General features: G+C 51.8%; 1 protein-coding gene across 2 annotated transcripts; it reads right to left on the minus strand.

Moving 5' to 3' along the window:
* Positions 1 to 3936: 3936 nt before the first annotated feature.
* On the minus strand, positions 3937 to 14923 carry GLUL (glutamate-ammonia ligase). Of its 2 annotated transcripts, none has more exons than XM_009559611.2 (7): positions 14767 to 14923; positions 9100 to 9290; positions 7631 to 7792; positions 7212 to 7358; positions 6613 to 6740; positions 6238 to 6437; positions 3937 to 5311 (listed from the first exon to the last, which is right to left on the minus strand). In XM_009559611.2, exons 1-7 carry the CDS (start codon positions 14898 to 14900, stop codon positions 4993 to 4995), a joined length of 1281 nt encoding a protein of 426 aa, XP_009557906.1. In that variant the 5' UTR covers positions 14901 to 14923; the 3' UTR covers positions 3937 to 4992. The 2 variants fall into 2 exon arrangements, with proteins under 2 accessions (XP_009557906.1, XP_009557907.1); XM_009559612.2 differs by lacking the exon at positions 14767 to 14923 and adding an exon at positions 10487 to 10643.
* Between the last annotated feature and the right edge of the window lie 5112 nt (positions 14924 to 20035).

A 20035-nucleotide genomic window follows, 5' to 3' on the forward strand; every position in this document is an offset into this window, starting at 1 on the left:
GAAAAAAAGAAAGAAAAAAATGCCACTCACCCACCCCAGGTAACAGCATCCAAAAGACAGCTCAGCAAAACTTTACTCACCTAAGACTGGCTGCTTTCTCCTTCAGAAGCTGTGTTCTGGAAAGGAGGGCTGGAGGCTGCATAAGGGTATGAAGGCTGACATACCAAAAAGAGTCATCTAGGAAGATTGACTAAAAACCAACAACAACAACAAAATAAAAGGGGGGGAATGATATGCAAACATTGGAGCAGCATCAGCACACTTTCAAAGAGTAAAATAAACTCAAGCAGACACACCTTATGCGTAAGGCTTTTCAGGAAGAGAAAAGCCCTCACACCCTCACAGTAATTGGGCTGGCACAGCCCAGCGTTAATAGATGCTGCAAGTGTGACCTTGATTAGCTCATCTGCTGTAGGCTGTGTTTGAAGGGAGCTGTGGCTAATCTTATTTTGATTGCCTTAAAATTCAGTTATGGAGAAGAGCCCAATGTGTGAACAGATAGATTAATCGTTGTGGAGCAGCCTTGTCTCCTAAGCTGCTGTTTGATTAAAAGAGAGCACAACCAACAGGCTCTTCAAAAAGCTGGTGCTATTTTTGACTGCCTCATTGGGAGCAGTTCTCGATGCTGCCATGTGCGTAGCAAACCCTTTGGGACCAATACTGTCACTTTCTTATATTTGGTGAATATTTCTATATTATTGCTTATGTTTTAAGGATGTGTGAATAAGCAGAGAAAAGGGATTGGCTTCTCCCCGAGAGGCTAAGATCGAAAGTCAAAATGTTTTGTATAAATAAAGAAGAGAAGGACTTGGAGTGCTGGTGGTGAAGAAGCTCAACGTGAGCTCCAATGTGTGCTCACCTCCCAGAAAGCCAGCAACATCCTGGGCTGCCTCCAAAGCAATGGGACCAGCAGGGCGAGGGAGAGGATTCTGCCCCTCTACTCTGCTCTCACAAGACCTCACCTGAAGTCCTGCATTCAGTTCTGGAACCCTCAGCCCAGGAAGGACATAGAGCTGTTGGAGCGAGTCCAGAGGAAGCCACAAAGATGATCTGAGGGCCAGAGCACCTCCCATCCGAGGTCAGGCTGAGAGAGTCGGGGTTCTTCAGTCTGGAGAAGAGAAGGCTCCAGGGAGACCTCAGAGCAGCTTTCAGTAGTAGCTTTTCAGCTACAGAGACGCTCTTTATCAGAGAGAGCAGGGATAGGACAAGGGGGAATGATTTTCAGCTGAAGGAGGGGAGATTGAGATTAGATTTTAGGAAGAAATGTTTTCCCGTGTGGCTGGCAAGGCACTGGCAAAGGTTACCCAGAGAAGTTGTGGATGTCACCTTCATGGAGGTGTTCAAGGGTAGGCTGGAGGGAGGAGGCTTTGAGCAATCTGATGCAGTGGAAGTACTTGATCCCTTCCAACCCAAATCATTCTATGATTTGATGAAATAAATAAGCAGTAAATTCCACTTCAGAAGGTTACAGGCTCAATTTGCAAGAACTCTACAGACTTAAGAGGGTGTCTCTCTATCCTACATAGTTGCAGGATAGTGTTTTGGTAACTGCAAAGCAGACTCAGCAAGGAGGCTTTCGGCAAAAAGTTAGAAAACAGTGTCGAGAGAAAAGGAAGGATTTTCGCTTCTAACTCATTATAATCTTTTTTTAACATACATTTTCAATAATTATCTGAAAAGCTACTTTGCAGCACAATGTTGTTTCAACCTTGTTTTCAGCTGGATTTCATTGGCAAAGTGAGTGGACAAATGCTTTCTCAGCTGAGAACAAGAGGAACCATTAAGCATAAAACTCATGTTCTGCTGTTCTGAATTTATGTTCAAAGCAGATGGAGAAGCAAAGGACTGAAGGCTGCTCCCACTATCACCGTGGTGGCCAGTTTGGAGATGGCAACCTCTGCAGTGGAACACAAATGGCAATCAGCGTCTCTGCATCAATGAAGCTCTGTGAGGCACAGAGAGGTGGTGTTTACACCCAGGGCAAAGCCTGCCTGCCCATCAGCTACTGCTTTGGCTGCTGGTGGTGCTTGGTGTTCAAGAGTAAGTACACTGTGCCTCTTTTTCTCCAATTCCTTTGTTCCCAGGGTCTCTGGATGGGCATGGCTCCAGCTTTGATGATGCACAGCGTTCAGAGGTACAGGAATCTCAAAAAAAAAAAGAAAAAAAAGAAAAAAAAAAGGCATTACCATGTCTTGTTCTTCCCTACATGCAAAAGCCCTTACAGAAATAACACCTCTGCTGTGAGGACAGCATGAAAGAGTTGGGTTGTTCAGCCTGGAGAAGACTCCAGGGACACCTTAGAACCATTTCCAGTATTGAAAGGGGTTACAGGAAAGCTGTGGAGGGGCTTTTTACAAGAGCATGGAGTGACAGGGCAAGGGTGAATGGCTTTAAATTGGAAGGCGGAAGATTTGGATTAGACATGAGGAAGAAATTCTCCACAATGAGGGTGGTGAGGCACTGGCCCAGGTTGTCCAGGGAAGCTGCGGCTGCCCCATCCCTGGAGGTGTCAAGGCCAATTTGGATGGGGCTTTGAGCAGCCTGATCCAGTGGGAGGTGTCACTGCCCATGGCAAGGGCTTGGAACTGGATAGGCTTTGAGGTCCCTTCCAATCCAAACCATTCCATAATTCTATGAAATTTCCTTAATTTTTAGGGGTAATACCTTTTTCCCCCCTGTAACATTTTCCTGGAAGGCAGTAAGAATATTAACTGCCCCACACACCCACATCAGCAGGAAAGCCCAGCATTTCTGGGCTCACAAGTTACTACAGAACAGCATGAGTTTCTCCTGGCTGCAGTCCCTTGCTCCAGCTGAGAGTCCTTGCTGTCGTGTCGTGATCCGAGGAAAGGACATGATGTTTGCTTTGCCTCTGCTCTGGTGACACCCCACTGCGCACAGGGAGAGAGGGCAATCTGGGGGCCTCGGTGACGAAGGTGCTGCCTTGAACGTTTCATAGAAGGGAGAACCAAAAGACCGTTTCGTCCCCAAAAAATATGACAGCAGGGACAGCTTTATCAGCCCAGCAGTGTGCATGTGTGTTGTTAATCCATATTTAAAGATGGGAATGGTTAAAATGTCCACCCCTGGAGAAGATACCTCTTGGGAGCTGGGAAACAGCACCTCAAGCTAAATAAAGGAACCTGGGGAGCAGTATGACACATTTCTACTACCTTGCTTACTTTTCTAAACACCTGGTTTAGAAAAGGCGGATGAGCAGCATTTCTTCCATAGGGAGAGCAGGAAAGCCCCCTTTTTTTTTTTTTATGAAGCTTGCTGGAATTTTCTGTGGGATTTCTACATCCTCTAGAACTTGCATGCAGGCTGCTGAGGAGATGCACAAACACTGTGCTTACCCATCCCATGGACACTCACAAGCCCAGTCTTTTTCTTGTGCCAAAAGAACCCCCCTCCAGTCACAGTTAGACCATCATCCACTGGAGAATCAACAGCCACCTCCAAAACCCCATTTTCGGGAATGCACACAGGGCTTGCACAACTCCCAACACCACAAATGAAAAGCTAAAGCCCAGCCACTATCAGGGTTAAAATTCCTTCAAATGGTGAAGGCAACGTGCATCCAAGAGAAGCTGCCAGGATGAATCAGAGAAAGGAGGCAGAAGTTAGAAGTAAGGTTTTGTTCTTTTTTTCTTTTTTTTATTATAAAAAAAAAAAACCTATTTGGAAGAAGTCCAAATGCAACAGAATATAACTGGCACCACCTAAGATACCCAAAACATTTGAACCCCCCGGCATGAGCCAGGAAGCACCAAGGCTGGCCGGGAGGGACGGGTGGCCTCTCCCTTCTCCTAGCCCCCATCACAGCTGGATGTCAGGCAGCTCAAGAGCCAGGACACAACAGTGACATCAACGGTCTCTGTAAAACCATTCTGTTTTAGAAACTAAGAACATTAAAAAAAAGAAAAAAAAAAGAAGTCTAAAACTTTTTTTCCTTTATCAAAAGCCCTGCTTTCGTGACATGCTAGCCCCGCTGGAAAGATAAAGCCTCCACAGCTATGCCCAGAACGTGGTTAAGTTGACCGGTCAACTCCTAGTTCAGGACATCTTCCTCCTGGTGATTCACTCATGAGCGCGTCGCAGCTGCTAGAGTTACAGGAATAAATGCATCTGTGGGATTCCCACGTCTGGGAACTGCCTCCTGCAAACTGCACTCCACGCAGCAACAAATCCCATCCGAGTCTCCTCCACAGAGCCCTCCAAGTTCACCCGCAGTCCTACCTGGAGACCCTCAAACAGCATCCTCAGGAGCTCTGCCTGCTCTAGCCAGGTGAGTCATAGGAACGTCTTCTCTATGAAAAACTTTCGTATATAATTTTTTTGTTGTTTTTATATTTAAATAGAAAAATACTACTTCACTCTGTGTTATGAGCCAGAGACCAGTTGACTTCTAGTGACAGAACCAAGAGCTCTTCTTGACACTCGTACACTGAGCTCAATGCTAGAAGATTCCCAAAAACCTCAGAGTGGCCATAGGGTGAAGATCTCCCCATCACACCATACAGGCAGGAGCACGTGGGGCTCCATCACAGCTCCTGTCTTGCCTTCTCGGTAGAAGGGCACCAACCTTAGAGAACCATTAGCCTGCAGGGAGCCAACGATGGGGATCACACCCCAAACTTGACTCTTGGGGAAGTCAGCTATAGTTTTAAGCTTTCCACTCACCCACTGGCTTTGTGTGTGTGCATTCTGCCCCTGGAAGCCACTGGATCCCATCAGATGTACACAGGAATTAGACGAAAAATAAAACAGTGGTTAAAAGTTCTCTAACATCCTCTCCTCCTCTTGTCTTCTGAAGACTCAATGACAAACAGACATCAATAAAACTAAATTTGCCCTCCTCCCCACCTCAAGACAACAAGAGTTACTGAGACACAAAACATGTTATCTTGTACCCTCAGGATTACATCTAGAAGGGAAGTTTAGGGGTGTGGGAAGTGAGGGGGGAAGGTGGTGTCTGTGGGCGCAGTCTGCTTAGTTCTTGTACTCCAAAGGCTCGTCTCCAGTTTCGTTGAGGAGACATGTGCGGACGAGGGCCTCTGTCACAGCATAAGGATCACAGTTGGCAGAGGGCCGCCGGTCCTCAAAGTAGCCCTTCTTCTCATGGCCCACATTCCTTGGGATGCGGATGCTGGCACCACGGTTGGCCACACCAGCAGAAAACTCATGGATATTGGATGTCTCATGGAAACCCGTCAGGCGCCTGGCATTGTCCAGCCCCCCTTTGGGGTCATAGGCACGGATGTGGTACTGGTGGCGCTTGCTCAGCTTCTCGATGGCCTCTTCAATGTGCCTGTCAAGCGAGCAAGGAAGAGGAAAAGACACAATGAGTGTCTGATGAGGATCCAACTGACAGCAGATTTATTGCTGTCCCCAGGCTACTTCATGATAAAGCCTATGCCCTATAACCCACTCTTCTGATCATCCCAACACAAGTTTTCTCTTCACTTCTACTTCTGACCCAGGCTGGTTCTTGGAAAAGGATCACCATGGTCTCAAAAGATTCCTCGGGAGCGCTGCATGTAGAACACCACCAGTATAACCCACAGCCAAATCCCACAGACACATTGCCCTGAGGAACCTGCTCTCAAAGAGGAGATTCTCTAACACAGAAGTTTCTATTTGGGAAGCACGCACAGTCACGGGCTGGCTCATTATCCCAGGTCATCACTAAGATTAAGGGAAGAAAACAGCTGCCAGAAGGCATCCCTTCATAGACCTCCACTGCAACCCAGTGCTGTAAGGTCCCTGTCTGCACATTAGTCCCACACGGGAGCTTTGGTTTTAACTTCCCAAGATCATGTTGTTTAAGAAAACATAGCATTTGCTGCCACAGCTTGCCTAGACAGAAGCAAATGGTCTTCCTACTTTACCATGGTTCTAAACAAAATGGTTATAAACTCAGCATAGGCTGAGTTTGTTTGCAGCATTGGCAGATGAAGAGCTGGACAGCCTGTTAAAAACAGCTGCATCCTGACCACCCGTGCTTCCATCAGCACTGATGGTGTTCTACTGCTGGTTGAATTTCCCACCCAGCACCGAGAAGGGAGGATATCATACAAAAGAAGGAAAAAAATCCAGTAGAAAGGTTCAAACACGACACCAAGCACCAGTGTCATCTCCCATGTCGTCATAGGCTCTGCAAAAAGCATGCTGCCACCAACCAAATCCAAACTGCTGCCCAGCAAAGATACTACCAACCCAGCTCAAAAAACTTACTTGAGACCTCCGTCTTCCCTCATGTTCTTGGTGCTGAAGTTGGTGTGACAGCCAGCACCGTTCCAGTTCCCAGGGATGGGTTTGGGATCGAAGGACACAATGACACCAAAGTCTTCGCACACCCGATGGAGGATGAAGCGTGCGATCCAGAGGTGATCCCCCATCTCAATCCCTTCGCATGGTCCCACCTGGAACTCCCACTAGAAGGAGGAGGAGTCGCCGGCTCAGTGGTGCAGAAACACTCACAGCGAGACACTTCCCAACCCCTTACGCTCTGATTGTTGATAGAACTACATGGCTCAGAGCCAAAAGCTCCTGCTGCCTGGGATTTTCTCTGTACTATCTCATTCTATGAGGCACACAAAAGAAATTTACCTGGGCTGGCATCACTTCTGCATTGGTTCCTCCAATTTTCACACCGGCATAAAGGCACGCTCGGTAGTGGGCCTCCACAATGTCTCTGCCATAGGCTTTGTCCGCCCCTACCCCGCAGTAGTATGGACCTGCAATGGCATGGGTGAACAGCAAGGGGAACATGAGTTTCCAGGAGGAAAAAGGCTTAATTTCAGTCAATACTGAGCAGACACAGGGAAGAACTCTCCAAAGGCTTGGGATGCATGGAAAAGCCCCAAAATCTCTTTTTTTTTTTTGGAAGCACTAGCAGAGCAGACCACTGACACAAAGCAAGTCCCTCTGAAAGTCCTGCTGGGCAAGAGTTTAAGTCACCAGCACACTAACAAACCTAAGAGCAAATTTAGATGCAGCCAATCTTCATCTTAAACTTTCTGTAATGAGCTTAATTTCATGGCTTAGTTCTTGCCAATATCCTCTTTGCTATTGTCCACCTTCAGTCTTAGAAACATCTCAAATCCTTCAGCTTGCCTGAAACACTTGAGCTGCGTCATACACATTACAGTTCAAACACGGCATCAAGGACTCCTGACGTGGTCCAGCATAGACTCCTGAGAGGTTACCTTGGGGTCCAGGGAAGCCGTTGGAAGGCCAGCCAAATGGATGTCCATCTGTCCCCAGAAGAGTGTACTCCTGCTCCATCCCAAACCAAGGGTGCTGGTTGGACACCATATCCATAATGCGTCTGCAGGTGTGTCGGAGATTTGTCTCTAGAATGGAAAAGCAACACGAGGCTGATTAGCATCTCTGCCTCCATTCTCCGTTTCCACTTTATTTACAGTTTCTGCCCCAGCAGCGCTGATGAAGAATCCCAGGACCAGCCCTTTCTCCACCACCAGCGCTTTGTTTGTCTTTTACTTTCAGGGCTGGGATTATTTCTGTCATGAATGATGCTTAGGGCATGAACAGCACTAAGAAACACCTCCCTTTCTTCTCCCTAGAAACACCACCTCCACCAGGAAAAGGGAGAAGGTCCATTCACCTGCAGACTGGCGGTTGTATTTGAAGACCTCGCAGAGAACTAATTTATTGGGGTCCTTGCGAAAAGGGTCCCGAAACATGGCAGCAGGTCGCAAGTACATGTCACTGTTGGAGCCTTCAGACTGGAAAGTGCTGGAGCCATCAAAATTCCACTCGGGGAGATCTGGAGCAGAGAGAGAACGAGTCACAGTGACCCAGGGTCCTCAGCCACCAGGAGGATGGGCTCCTTGCTGCCCTCCAGTATTACAGAGGTGAAGAAGCTTATAGAGAACAGGCCTACAATGGATTTAATCCCAGCTCAGCTGATTTTGTTCCAAGTGGAGGAAGCAAAAAAAAAAAACCCAACAAACTCAAAACAAGCAAAAAATGGGAGTGCAACGTCCCAGCCACCCTGGGAAACACAAGGAGCTGGGCTGCTGGCCAAGCCCATGCAAACCAAGCAGCACTGAGGACACTTCCCATGTCACAACAGCAATCAGGATGAGCAGAGCACTCAGTCTTCTTGCAGAGGTGGTTGGGCAAGCTGGGAGAGGGCAGAGCATAAGACACCTTCATGGTTTAGGAATGAAGGGATCCATGATATACCCTTATCCTTAAAGCCTCTATCGGCATTGCATGGCCTGGGGAAGGTGCAAAAGCAAAGCACGTGTAGGTGGGGGTCTCATGGAGGAGAAGTAGGGCGGCTTGGCCCCCTCACCCACCCCTCCTTGCTGTGCACTGCCCTCAGGTCAAAGCCCAGACAGAAAAGCAGTAAACTCCACCCGGGCAATGTTATCTTCTCCATATCCTGGGGGGGAAAAGGGAGGATGGGAAGCACAAAGATTCCAAAGGAGCTCTGCCAACCACTCCCTTAGAGGGAAAAGGGGGAAACAGAAGAGGGAAACCAAACAAAAAAAAAAAAAAAAAAAAAAAAAACAAAGAAAAAAAGAAAAAAACAGAAAAAAAAAAAGATAATTCTGCTCAGTCACACACAGTATTTTCATTTCATAACTGTCTCCAGCCAGCACCATGGCAACCTGGGGAAAATCCTAATGCTATTATTGTGTAAGCTGGGACTGTTTGTTCTGAGGGACACAAGCTCTTAATTACACCGGATAGCTCCATTCTCTCCCCTCCACTTTCTTCTGCCAAACTACTTCCGGCCAAACCGAGTACTCGAGAGTCAATGGACCACCGAGCCCCTGCCAAAAGCCCCCAACCCCTGCCAACAGCCCCCTCCACAGCGGGGACAGTGCCAGGGACCGGCTCCCAGCCCCAGGCATCCCACATGGACTGTACATCTGGAGAGGAGGGAGCATCCCCCAACTTCGGGTATCGGGGGAATTAAGTATCTGAGAGGGGTCAAGGAGTGATGTCTTCCCCAAATACCATCCCTCTATCATGAAAAAGGAGGGATCGCATCCATTCTCCATAGCGGCCAAGCATGGCTGCTTCCTCCACCCAGCAAAGGCCAGCGAATCCTACACCAACCTTCAAGGCTCTTGGGCTCGTGGTCCAGCGTGCGGGTTTTGCATCGGAGGTGCTCCCCTGTCCCATCGATCCAGATGTACATGGCTTGGACCTTCTCACCCTGCGGCAGCTTCATGTACATGTGCTTGATGGCTTTGCTCAGGTGGGAACTCGCTGAGGTGGCCATGGCTGCAGACCGGACGAGGGGGTTCCTGCAAGGAGGATATAAAAACCAATTCCAACCACGAGCTCTATCCTGTGCTCCCAGATTATTAACCATCCAAACCATGGAAGAGCAAGAGACAGTTTGGCTACAGCACTGCCTGCCAAATCCAGCAATCCCGTGCCACTCTGCAGGCAGAAAACACAGCAGCTCAGGCAGATGCAGGCAGCTGGGCAAGCCCTGCTGCAGAGGCAGTGCTTTCCAAGTGTCCCACTAATGCCCAAACTCCTGCCGGCACCCTGCCAATAAACTAGGTCCTATCCACCAAACAACAGCCCTCAAAAGCGCTTCTCAGACCTGAGCGAATTGTCACCTCTGTTGTCACCACCGCTGTAGAGCAAGGCTAATGCCCAAGAAAGCTTAGCTGGGGCTTTCTTAACAGCCTTGCTTCAGAGAGGAGGGTTTGCCAGCCCCAGCTGCCCTCTCGGATCAGCTGAAGTTATACAAGCCTTGTTTAGGGCAGGAGCCAGCACGGAGGAAAGCAACAGGCAGGGCAAGCAACCCGGGCAGCAGCCTGCAGGCAGCGATGGGGAGGCTGAAGGGGTCCAGCCAGTGAGAGAATCATAGAATCACTAGGTTGGAAAAGACCTTTGAGATCATCAAGCCCATCTGTACCTGTCCACTACTAAACCATGTCCCCAAGCACCTCATCTACCCAGCTTTTAAACCCCTCCAGGGATGGGGACTCCACCACCTCCCTGGGCAGCCTCTGCCAGTGCCCTTTTTGGTGAAGAAATTTCTCCTAACGTCCAATCCGAACCCGAGCCACAGCATCCCCCAAGCCCAGCTCCCAGGGACACGGGGCAGCCGCGGTCCACGCGTTTTTGCAAGAAACACAAACGATTTGGAAACCTGAAGCGACTTAAAAAGTCACTCCAAACACCGTTCCCCTTTGCTCGTGTGCCCGGAGCATCCCTCCTCGCCCCCGGCGGGATCCCCACGAAGCATCACCCATGTCGAGGCAGGGAGGAAGGCGAGCAGCTAAAGAGCCTCGCGAAGAAAAACCACCAAACACATCCGTTCGCAAGGAAAAAAAACCAAACACGCACAGGCTCTCCGCCCACCCAAAGAAATGAGCAAAGCGGCGGATTTTCCCCTACAAAGCTCTGTCCGCCGAACGCCAAAGGGAGAGCCTTGGGGTGTCCCGGGGGGGTGAGGCTCCCCTCTGCCCTGCGGGGCTGTTACCTGCGCTCGAGGGCGTCCGTGGAGCGATCGCGGAGCTCCCACGCTCGGCTCCCGGGGCCGCGCCCGCCGCCGCTTTATGGCCCCGCAGCGCCGGCCCCGCAGCACCGATTGGGCAGCGGCGGGCGGCCCGGGGCAGGACCGGCCGGGGGGGACACGGGGTGATGCTCCTCCTCCTCTCCCTCCTCCTGCCCCCCTCCTTCCCGGGAAGGGGGAGCCCCCCGCTTCGCCCCGCACCGAGGGAGGAGGGGCAAAAAGCAAAGGGAAGAGGAGATGGATGGGGAAGAGGGATGGGATGGGATGGAATGGGATAGGGGATGGGATGGGGAAGAAGGATGGGATGGCATGGCATGGCATGGGATGGGGAAGAGGGATGGGGAAGAGGGGAGGGATGGGATGGGATAGGGGATGGGATGGGGAAGAAGGATGGAATGGGATGGCATGGGATGGGGAAGAGGGATGGGATGGGATGGGATGGGATAGGGGATGGGATGGGGAAGAAGGATGGGATGGGATGGGATGGGATGGGATGGGGAAGAGGGATGGGATGGGATGGAATGGGATAGGGGATGGGATGGGGAAGAAGGATGGGATGGGATGGGATGGGGGATGGGATGGGATGGGATGGGATAGGGAATGTTGGGTCTTTTTTTGCAACCCTCCCGTCTCGAAAAAAATAACCCCTCGCCTCGCCTAGTTCTGGGAAAGCGGCATCGGGAGCAGATCCAGGGCTTTCCGCAGCGTTTACATTAGCGGCTGCTTTTGCGTAACTCGAAGGGATGGAAATCAGCCTCCCTTGGATAAACAGGACAGCGGGAAAGGAGCGGGAGGAACTGGAGCCCAAACGAGCCCTGGGCTCAGGCTCTGGCTCGGTGTACATGGAGGGGCAGAACAGGCAGTGTCTTGCTTTGCCCCTTTGCTCCAGCACCTGGATTTGCAGCCAAGACCCTCGCTCCAGGGCATGGAATCAGTCGCTGTCACTCAAGCGAGGGGAAATGCCCCAGCCCCACTTCAGAGGCATCCTGGTGGCAAGGGGCACTCAGTAAACTGTAGGCACTGCCCTGTAGTTTTCCACCACAGCAGCTTGCTCACTGTCCCATCCTTGCTCCTGCTCAGCCCTCTGCACCTCCCAGCCCAACCGGTGGGAGAGGGATGGCATCCCTGGCAGGAGCAGCTACCCATGTGCACCACCTGCACCCACACACAGGGACCCGGCCGAGCACACGCCACCCACACGCCTGCCTTGGGGTGATGGGATCCTGAGCCATCCCATGCCAGACTTGGGAGGTGGCACCAAAACTGCTGTTCCTCCAGGAGCTGTACTCTCCTGGCCACCACAGCCGCGCTATCAAAGATACAGCCTCTGCACAGCCAGAAGCTGATGGAAGTGGGCAGGGAGGGCCGGATCCTCAGCCAGGAGGAGGTGGAAGTGCTGGCTAAGGCCTCGCCTTGATTTATTGCCCTTCTCAAGAGCCAGGTTCCCTCCCTCCCGGGACAAGCCAGGTCATTCTTTACCACCACTTTGCAGCAGCTGCAAGTGTGTGTAAATCCCCCAAGGCTGCCCAAAACAAGGTGAAATTCAGGTGCTTTTCACCTCCTCTCATTGCTGCAGCAAGGCAAAGCCACCAAGCAGTTACAACAGAAACTGCCTTTTCCAACACACCAGCTCCTGCACCCTAGGGAGAGTGCAAAGTTTCAACACAAATACTGTGTTTTACCCATAGAAATTAGCCTGGGATCCCATAATCAGAGCAAGTTCAGCTGTGACCACCTGAATCTAACAGCTTAGCTGAAGAAAACGGAGGCAGGAGATGGTGCAGAGACCTGGTCAGGCCATGAGAGACCTAAAATAGCTCCCATAAAGGGGACCTGTCAAGCCACCCACAGCTCCCATAGCTCTGAATTCTTGGAAACAATGCTTGCTACCTGTGAATTTCCCAGAAACATTGGCTACCAGAGCTGGCTGCAAGCAAGCCCAGGATGCTTGCAGGTGGAAGCCCTGTGGGGTGACCCTCATGCTGTCTAAGCCTTAGGACCCGGCAGCTACAGCTCCAAATAACCCCAAAGAGAAGCGGGGGGCAAAGGCAGCTTGCAATGTAAACACCTCCTCTCCATCCGATAAACACATGCTGGTCAGAGAGACCTGGGAGAGACCTCCAGCGTGGGCAAAGGCTTCACGGCTCGGGTGGCAGGATGTCGCTGCCTGCCCCGGGGGAGCTTTGGTGGCAGCGCCCTCCTCTCCCCTCCCCCCCCCCCCCGCACAACCTGTTTACGAGCCCTCCGAGAAGCGCCGGGCTCTGCAGCCGCGGGGCCAGCGCCCTCTCCCGGGAAGCTGGAGGGGAAAATCCGGCCTTTTGCCTCCCTCTCCGGGTTCCTGGCAGCTTGTTTACCGCCTGCCTTCCCCTCCTCCTCTTGCAGACTGCCGAGTTTTTTTGGGGGGGAAGCGCGGCTCAGGCTGTGCCTTCGCCCAGCTGCGTGCTCCAGTGACCCTTATTGTCGCCAAGCCTTCAACGACACAAAAACCTCATCGGGGAGCTGCGGAGGGCACAGTGCCAACAGGTGACACCTCCCCGGAGTGGATTTAAATCAGCCTTCAAAGGGCTCTCAATGCGCTGCGCGCTTGCCAGGGACAATGCACGGCTCCAGGGGCGAGTCCCAACTGGCACATGTTTTTCTTTTTTCCTCCTATTAATTCGTGGGAACACCTTTATTCGCTTGCCCCGACACTTCCCTCCGGTGCAGTTTATATCCTGCAAGAATTGCCAGGTTTGGAAAGCGCCTGGAGAGCCGGGAAGGTCGCCCAGGGACAGACTTTGCAGCCTTCTGCCTCCGAGGCAGAAGGAAGAATTTCTTCACTGAAAGGGTTCTCAGGCACTGGCAGAGGCTGCCCGGGGAGGTGGTGGAGTCCCCATCCCTGCAGGGATTTAACAGATGGGCAGGCGAGGTGCTCAGGGGTAGGGTTTAGCCGCGGGCAGGTACAGTTGGACTCGATCTCAAAGGTCTTTTCCAACCAAGCGGTTATATGATTCTATGATTCTGTGATTCTAAGGCAGCGATGCACATTGGCCAGGGACAGAGGGATGTCTCCCTCTTGACAGGACAGCAGAGGCTCTCATAGTTAGCATGAGACATACCCGCTTTTATGTGTACCCCATCTGATACCATCCTGGCACCTCTTTTTCCGTCCCCAGCCATGGCTTCCCTCCCCACTGTGCCTTGCTGGGGCTGCTGTGACCCATCCCTGTCCTCATATCCCCCCTAATTCTCATGTCCCCAACTGCTCTGGGCAGTTTGCTCTTGGCACAGGGGCCTTACAACCCTGCCTGGCTGTTAGGAGCCCCTGGAAGTGCAGCCTCAGAAATTTGGGAATGCCTTAAAAATGCGGAATTGTCACACTATGTGCAAGGGCGAGGAGGAGGGGGGCAATTTAAGGGTTAAAAAGGCAGGATGTGAAACTTGGAGGGGGCTCAGGCCTTGGGGCAGGTGGCTGCTGGCTTTGCTCCTGCAGTGCTGGACTCTTTCCTGGCACCTTGGGGCAATCTTGAAGGGAGGCTCCTCACTGCAGCCCCTGCAGCTGGAGAGCTGCCTACCCCTGGGATCTCAGCCCTGACAGACTGCAGCCCTGGTCACCTAAGCCCAGGTACACGTTTGCCTTTCACCAGCACCAAAACAAAAAAACACTCTTAAATAGAAATAAATATTTTTTTTTCCTTTAAAAAAGAGTAAGCACACAGTGAGAAGAAATGCTGGATTTTTTGGTGACCAGTTAGATGGCAGGAGGAGGCCTGATGCACCTGAAATGCCCCAGCCACCAGCAATGGCACAGCTGGGAGGGAGGAGGGACCAGCATCTCTCCTCTCTCCATGCCCAACAGCTGAGACATTCCCAAATTCACCATTTTCAGATTGATCCAAGAAAGCGCTTTAGGCAGCAAGGTCCCACATAAGGAGCCAAAATGCACACAGGTGAGACCAGGCATGGGCTGGATGTCCTGATGGTGCATCACCTCCATCTCTGCCCACCACTGAGCACATCTACCTTTGCTTGAGCACACCACGGTGTGCCCACCACCACTGGGACCTGAGCTCCAGACAGGCTCACGGGGCTGGAGGAACTGGAGATGCAGCCCCTTTTGCCCGTGTTAGCAAGGACTGGAAAATGAACTTAACACCAAGCAAGCGCTTAATGAACAAATTGCTCCCATAAGACATGAATGGCATCACTGACTGAAGACAGGGAGCTTGCTACAGGGCAGGGGAAATGTCTGCACTGGGGGGACTGACCTTGTGCAAGCAGCGGTGTTTGACCGGTCTCCTCTGGAGTGATGTGGGAGGCTGATGAAACCCCCCAAGGCAGGGAGGTGGTAGCTGCTTGCCCGATAGGTGAGCAAACATTGCACGCTCCGCAGTAGGCCCATGCTCCCTTTGAAGAGGCTGCCAGGGTCAAGGGTAGCCAAGGGGTGGTGACCAGAGGACTTTCAGAGGCAGAGCAGATTACCTGGGCTGCACAGAAGGGCAATTTAGGAAAGCCAATTAATAAATAAAAACCTGCAGAGGCATATGCAAAGGAAAGAAAAAAAAAAATCTCCCTCCCTGTGCTGCAATACCCATCCGTGACGCATTTAGGGGAAGAGGGGCCTTGGACTGCAGCCTTATGCAAACCCCCCGGGTTGCTTGCGTCTCCTTCTCCACCTCTTTCTCAGCCCCCTTGGTGCCAGTCACCATGCCCAATGCCCATCTTGCCTCCCGTTTGCAGGAAACCATAGCATTGCTTCATTCCCCAGCACCCCCCTTTCCTGGCTTGCCCTAGGGAGAGCTCTTTACAGAAGGGGCATCGCCGCTGCCAGCTCCAGGCTGGCTGGGCAGCAACCCCAACAGGCAGTACCTACCTCTCGCCAGCCCTGCCTTGCACGCGTGCAAACCTTGCCCAGAGGCCGAGCGTCTTCAGTGAGCTGGGGACGCCGCCGAGAAGCACGTGCTCGCCTTCAAAAGCGACCAGGAGAAGCTGGAAGATGAGAACAGCAGGGGCAGGCGGGATTTGAGACCTAGAAATTGCTTGGCTCGGTTTGCTCTCTACAAGGGTGGAGAATATCCCAGGGAGCACTCAGCGCATGCCTTTCCCTGCAGTTGGAAATTGGTCACAGTGTGCATTGGCAGGATTGGGTTATTTTTTTGTTTGTCTTTTATTTTTATTAGCACTGTTCATGCTGCTAAACGCAGTCCTGGCTAGGTCAGGGCTGTGATACCTGTGGCTGGTGGATTAATTTCAGCCTAATACACTTTGGAGCTCTGTAAGTGAGTGTGAAAAAAACCTCAAAGCGCTGCCCGAGTGGATTCAATGGTAGGATCCACTGTAAATTATCAAAGGTACATAGCAAAGTGCTGTGGACTGTGTCCCTTCCCTGTGGCTAAATGAGGTCTCTCTCATGCCACAGCTTGTGTATAACCTGGGCTGGTGAAGTCAGCAAACCCAGCCACAAGTATAAGGTTACACGAGCGATTTCGCTTGAGCTGCAGAGGAGGCAAGCAAACACAGAGCTTGCTGGAGGGGCTGTCAGGTGTAATGGGTCAGAGCCCAGCCTTCACCGTTAATCCTAAGCAAGGATAATACAGACAGATGGCAATAGGCTCCAAAATACTTCTAATTAATGTAAGGAAATACCAGAGAAGTCCTCGCTGAGCAAACAAGTCTTACATCCTCAGGAGACCAAGCATGAAAATCACATTAAAAAAAAATATCCTAATATATCAAGACTATTTAAAGCCGAACTGCCATATCTGAGACCTCAGACAATTCCAGTTTCAAAGTGCTATAGGCCCAAAAACATGAAACCCATTTGCTGACAGTCTTTGAGGTGTTCTAAGCTATTTCTCTGAGAACAGGCTGGGGCTGTATGAGGGCGGGGGAACCCAGTCTTGCCCCAAAAGCTCACTCTGGGCATATGAGAGGGAGAGCAGTTCTGTGCAGCAAGGTGCTTGCACCTCTCCCTTGGAGTTTCCTCAGCTTGGAGGGGCTGTGGACCATCACTTGAGGTGGAAAGCAATGCAGAGAGGGTTTGGGCTGCTGTGGGTTTGTGGGTACCAACCACAGCTTGAGGGCAAACAACTCCCACCTTCCCTGCAGCACCAGAAGGGTCACGTTGGGCTGCCCGGGGAGGCTGCAAGTGGCCACTGACCGCAGGTGATGAGGCTGACCCTGTGGTCAGGCAGCCTTGGACTTTGTCACAGCAGTGAGCTGTGCCAGTTTATGTTTGGCGAAGATAAAACCCAGCCCCTTTGCCACCCCAGGAGCATGAGGCTCTGCCGCTGGTGGAGGTGGCCTCAGATCTGCTGAGGGTGGGCTGCTCCCTGTGCCAGGGGACAGAGGACGTGGGTAATTTGGGCTCGGGCAGAGGGGGAGCAAAGCTTTTCTGACGTGTTTGGTGTTGCAACCCTGACCTTATCTTTGTACAAAGAGTCCGGCCACTCTGTGTTCCCCTCTGAGCCCCCTTCTAAATCTGGACTGTGCTCATGCGTCCATCTATTTTTTTTAAACTCTCTTTTTTTTTTTTTCTTAATAGCCACACAGCTCGCGTGAGCTCCTGTTGCAAGGAACCATGGCAGCAAGGTGAACAGATCAGACCAAAACGACCCTGGGCAGCTGCAGCCAAGCTGAACCGGGTTCCATTCTGCCAGACCTCGTGGGGTCTCCTTCTCAGTAACAGTGTCAGCCTGTTCCTGCTTAAAATCATTCCTGGCAGAAACCAGCAGAGCTACACCAGCCTCTGAGGATCTCATTGGGCATCTGCTCAGTTGCCAGCTGGAAATTTTATTTCTTTTTTTTTGGCAGTTGTGACCTTTCTCTGAGGACTTTTGAGTCTTTCATAGGTGAGACAGCCACAACACCAGCTCATCCCTAACCCCTTCTCTCATCTGAGGGGAGACCTTATCACTGCCTACAACTACCTGAAAGGAGGTTGTAAAGAGGTGGGTGTTGGTCTTTTTGCCCAAGTGATAGGGAATGGCCTCAAGCTGCACCAGGGGAGGTTCAGATTGGACATTAGGGAAAATGTTCTTCACTGAAAGGGTTATCAAGCTCTGAAACAGGGTAGCCAGGGAGGCGATTGAGTCACCGTCCCTGGAGGTGTTTAAAAGATGGGTTGATGAAGTGCTTAGGGATATGGTTTAGTAGTAGACAGGTATGGTTGGGCCTTGTGATCTCAAAGGTCTTTTCCAACCTAGGGATTCTATGATCTCTTAGCCTTAGCAGCACAAATCCTTATGAATTTGTGACTGGAGCTGCTCCTCCCCAGGGTCTTCTATAACTCCTTCCCACTACTCTGCCTGGCACCACTCGGACAAGGCTTCACACTCATGGCTGCCCCTTCCCCATGTCCATTTGAGGTCTGTCATAGTGACCAGCCGATGCTCTCGGGCTGTGAATGTAGGAAGGTGTGGGTGCATCCCCAAAGGGCTGTGTTTGGAGCTGACCCCACAGCGGCCAACACAGGGCAGGCACTGCAGAGCCACCCTGCAGCAGGACACATGCCAGTCCTCATCCCCACCTCCCAAACACAAAGCATCACCCGAAGGACAACATCCCTTCGTGGTCACCGCGAGGATGCACATCCCACGTGCACACCACCCACTGCCCTTAAACCCGACAGCTTCAGCCATTTGAACTGTTGCAGCCTGGCGGGATGCGACCTCCCCGGGGGCACACGTGTGTGCAAAGGTAGTTCAGGTGTAACATACTTCCACAAGTCTCTGTTGTGTCCCTCCTGGTCTGGTGTAGCAGCAGTTATCTCCCTGCACAGCGAAGCACAGCGATGCGCAAAGAAATGAGCTCCCTTGCTCAGAGCGATGGACCGAGCCGGTGCCAGCAGCCCTGGGCTGTCACCCTGGGGGTCCCCAGCGCCACCCCCACAATTAACTAGGAGCCGTCCCTGTACTAATTGCAGCGGTAGAGCCACAAACCAGCTGCTGGGCTGCAGAGCCCTGTCACTGCCGGGGACAGATTCCCATTCCTGAGTTGACAGCGCCACCTCGTGAGGTGGCTGCGCTCCTGGAGGCTCGTCCTGTGCCACCGCTCCCTGAGCCTCCCGAAGCGTGTTTGAACCTGCCCACGCAGGTGACAGCAACGGTGACCGTAGCCATAACGACAGGAGGGGGGGTGACAACACAACACAAACGGCGTTTTGTTAATGGCCAGGCTGAGAACCCCCAGGGCTTCTTGGAAACAAGAGGTTGGTAGAGTCCATCCTGCATCACCCATTTAGGCAAGCACAGAATCACCAGGTTGGAAAGGACCCATTGGATCATCGAGTCCAACCATTCCTAACACTCCCTAAACCATGTCTCTCAGCACTTCATCCACCCGTCCCTTAAACACCTCCAGGGAAGGTGACTCGACCACCTCCCTGGGCAGCTGTTCCAGTGCCCAATGACTCTTTCTGTGAAGAATTTTTTTTCTGATATCCAACCTGAACCTCCCCTGGTGGAGCTTCAGGCCATTCCCTCTTGTCCTGTCCCCTGTCACTTGGGAGAAGAGGCCAGCTCCCTCCTCTCCACAACCTCCTTTCAGGTAGTTGTAGAGAGCAATAAGGTCTCCCCTCAGCCTCCTCTTCTCCAGGCTAAACAACCCCAGCTCTCTCAGCCGCTCCTTGTAAGACTTGTTCTCCAGCCCCTTCCCCAGCTTCGTTGCTCTTCTCTGGACACTCTCCAGAGCCTCAACATCCTTCTTGTGGTGTGGTGAGGGGTAGAGACCACAAAATCTCTGCTCCACACCCTCCACAGGCCATGAAACCCTTCCCGCTCCCACCACCACCACAGAGCTACAGAAAAGCAGACCCACTTCCTTACCACAAGGTACAGCAGAGCCCCCAGGCACGATGGTGGCCAAAACACAGAGGGCATTAGCCACCCTACCAGGTCTGACATTACAGGCTTCAGGGATCAAATACCCACCTGGGAAGTAGATTCCTCCTCCTGACAGGGAAACAGGTCACTGCTGCTGCAGAGAGGTGTTGTTCCTTCTTTCTTTCTCCTATTCCCACTGAAGGGTCTCCAAGGTTGGCTCCCAGCCCCAAATCTGATGAAGCAGGACAGCTAATAAGGTACCTGGGTTTGCTGTGTCAGAAGCAGATGTAGTGGGCTCTCCTGTAAAATTTCCATCACCACCTGAGCTGATGTATCTTCAGCAACCATGCACGGTGCCAAGGTTCTACCAAGAACCTGGTTTGAAGGGAAGAAGTTTGCCCTAATGGGGAGAGAAGAAGGGTTTAATTTCAGGGCTGTCCAAGTGTGTTTGCAGGGCTGCTGGTTAAAAAAGTGACATTTCTCTGAAGGACAACAAAGAGGGAGGTGCTGAGAGTGCTGTGGCCCCCAAACACCAGCCAGGACAAGCGTGTTACGAACAGCATGGCATTCCAGAACATATTCCTGGGACATGGCAGCATGGCAACCACTGGTGAGTTGTCTTTGCAGGAGGCTACAGACCCTCTAAGTACACTCAGAAGGGGACAGCAGCAGCATTAGGCTGCAGAAACATAGGTCTTCCCTGTGACACGGCAGC

The sequence above is a fragment of the Cuculus canorus genome, chromosome 8, assembly GCF_017976375.1.
Source record: "Cuculus canorus isolate bCucCan1 chromosome 8, bCucCan1.pri, whole genome shotgun sequence".
In the NCBI taxonomy this organism is placed as follows: Eukaryota; Metazoa; Chordata; class Aves; order Cuculiformes; family Cuculidae; genus Cuculus; species Cuculus canorus.

Excerpts from the sequence above, each read along its gene's own strand:
- GLUL (XM_009559611.2), bottom strand. The coding sequence starts at position 14,900 with ATGGGCCTACTGCGGAGCGTGCAATGTTTGCTCACCTATCGGGCAAGC. Across the intron at positions 9,291-14,766 it reads AACACCGCTGCTTGCACAAG|GAACCCCCTCGTCCGGTCTG; the intron begins GTCAGTCCCCCC and ends TCCTCCTTGCAG. Across the intron at positions 5,312-6,237 it reads AGGGAAGACGGAGGTCTCAA|GCACATTGAAGAGGCCATCG; the intron begins GTAAGTTTTTTG and ends CTCGCTTGACAG.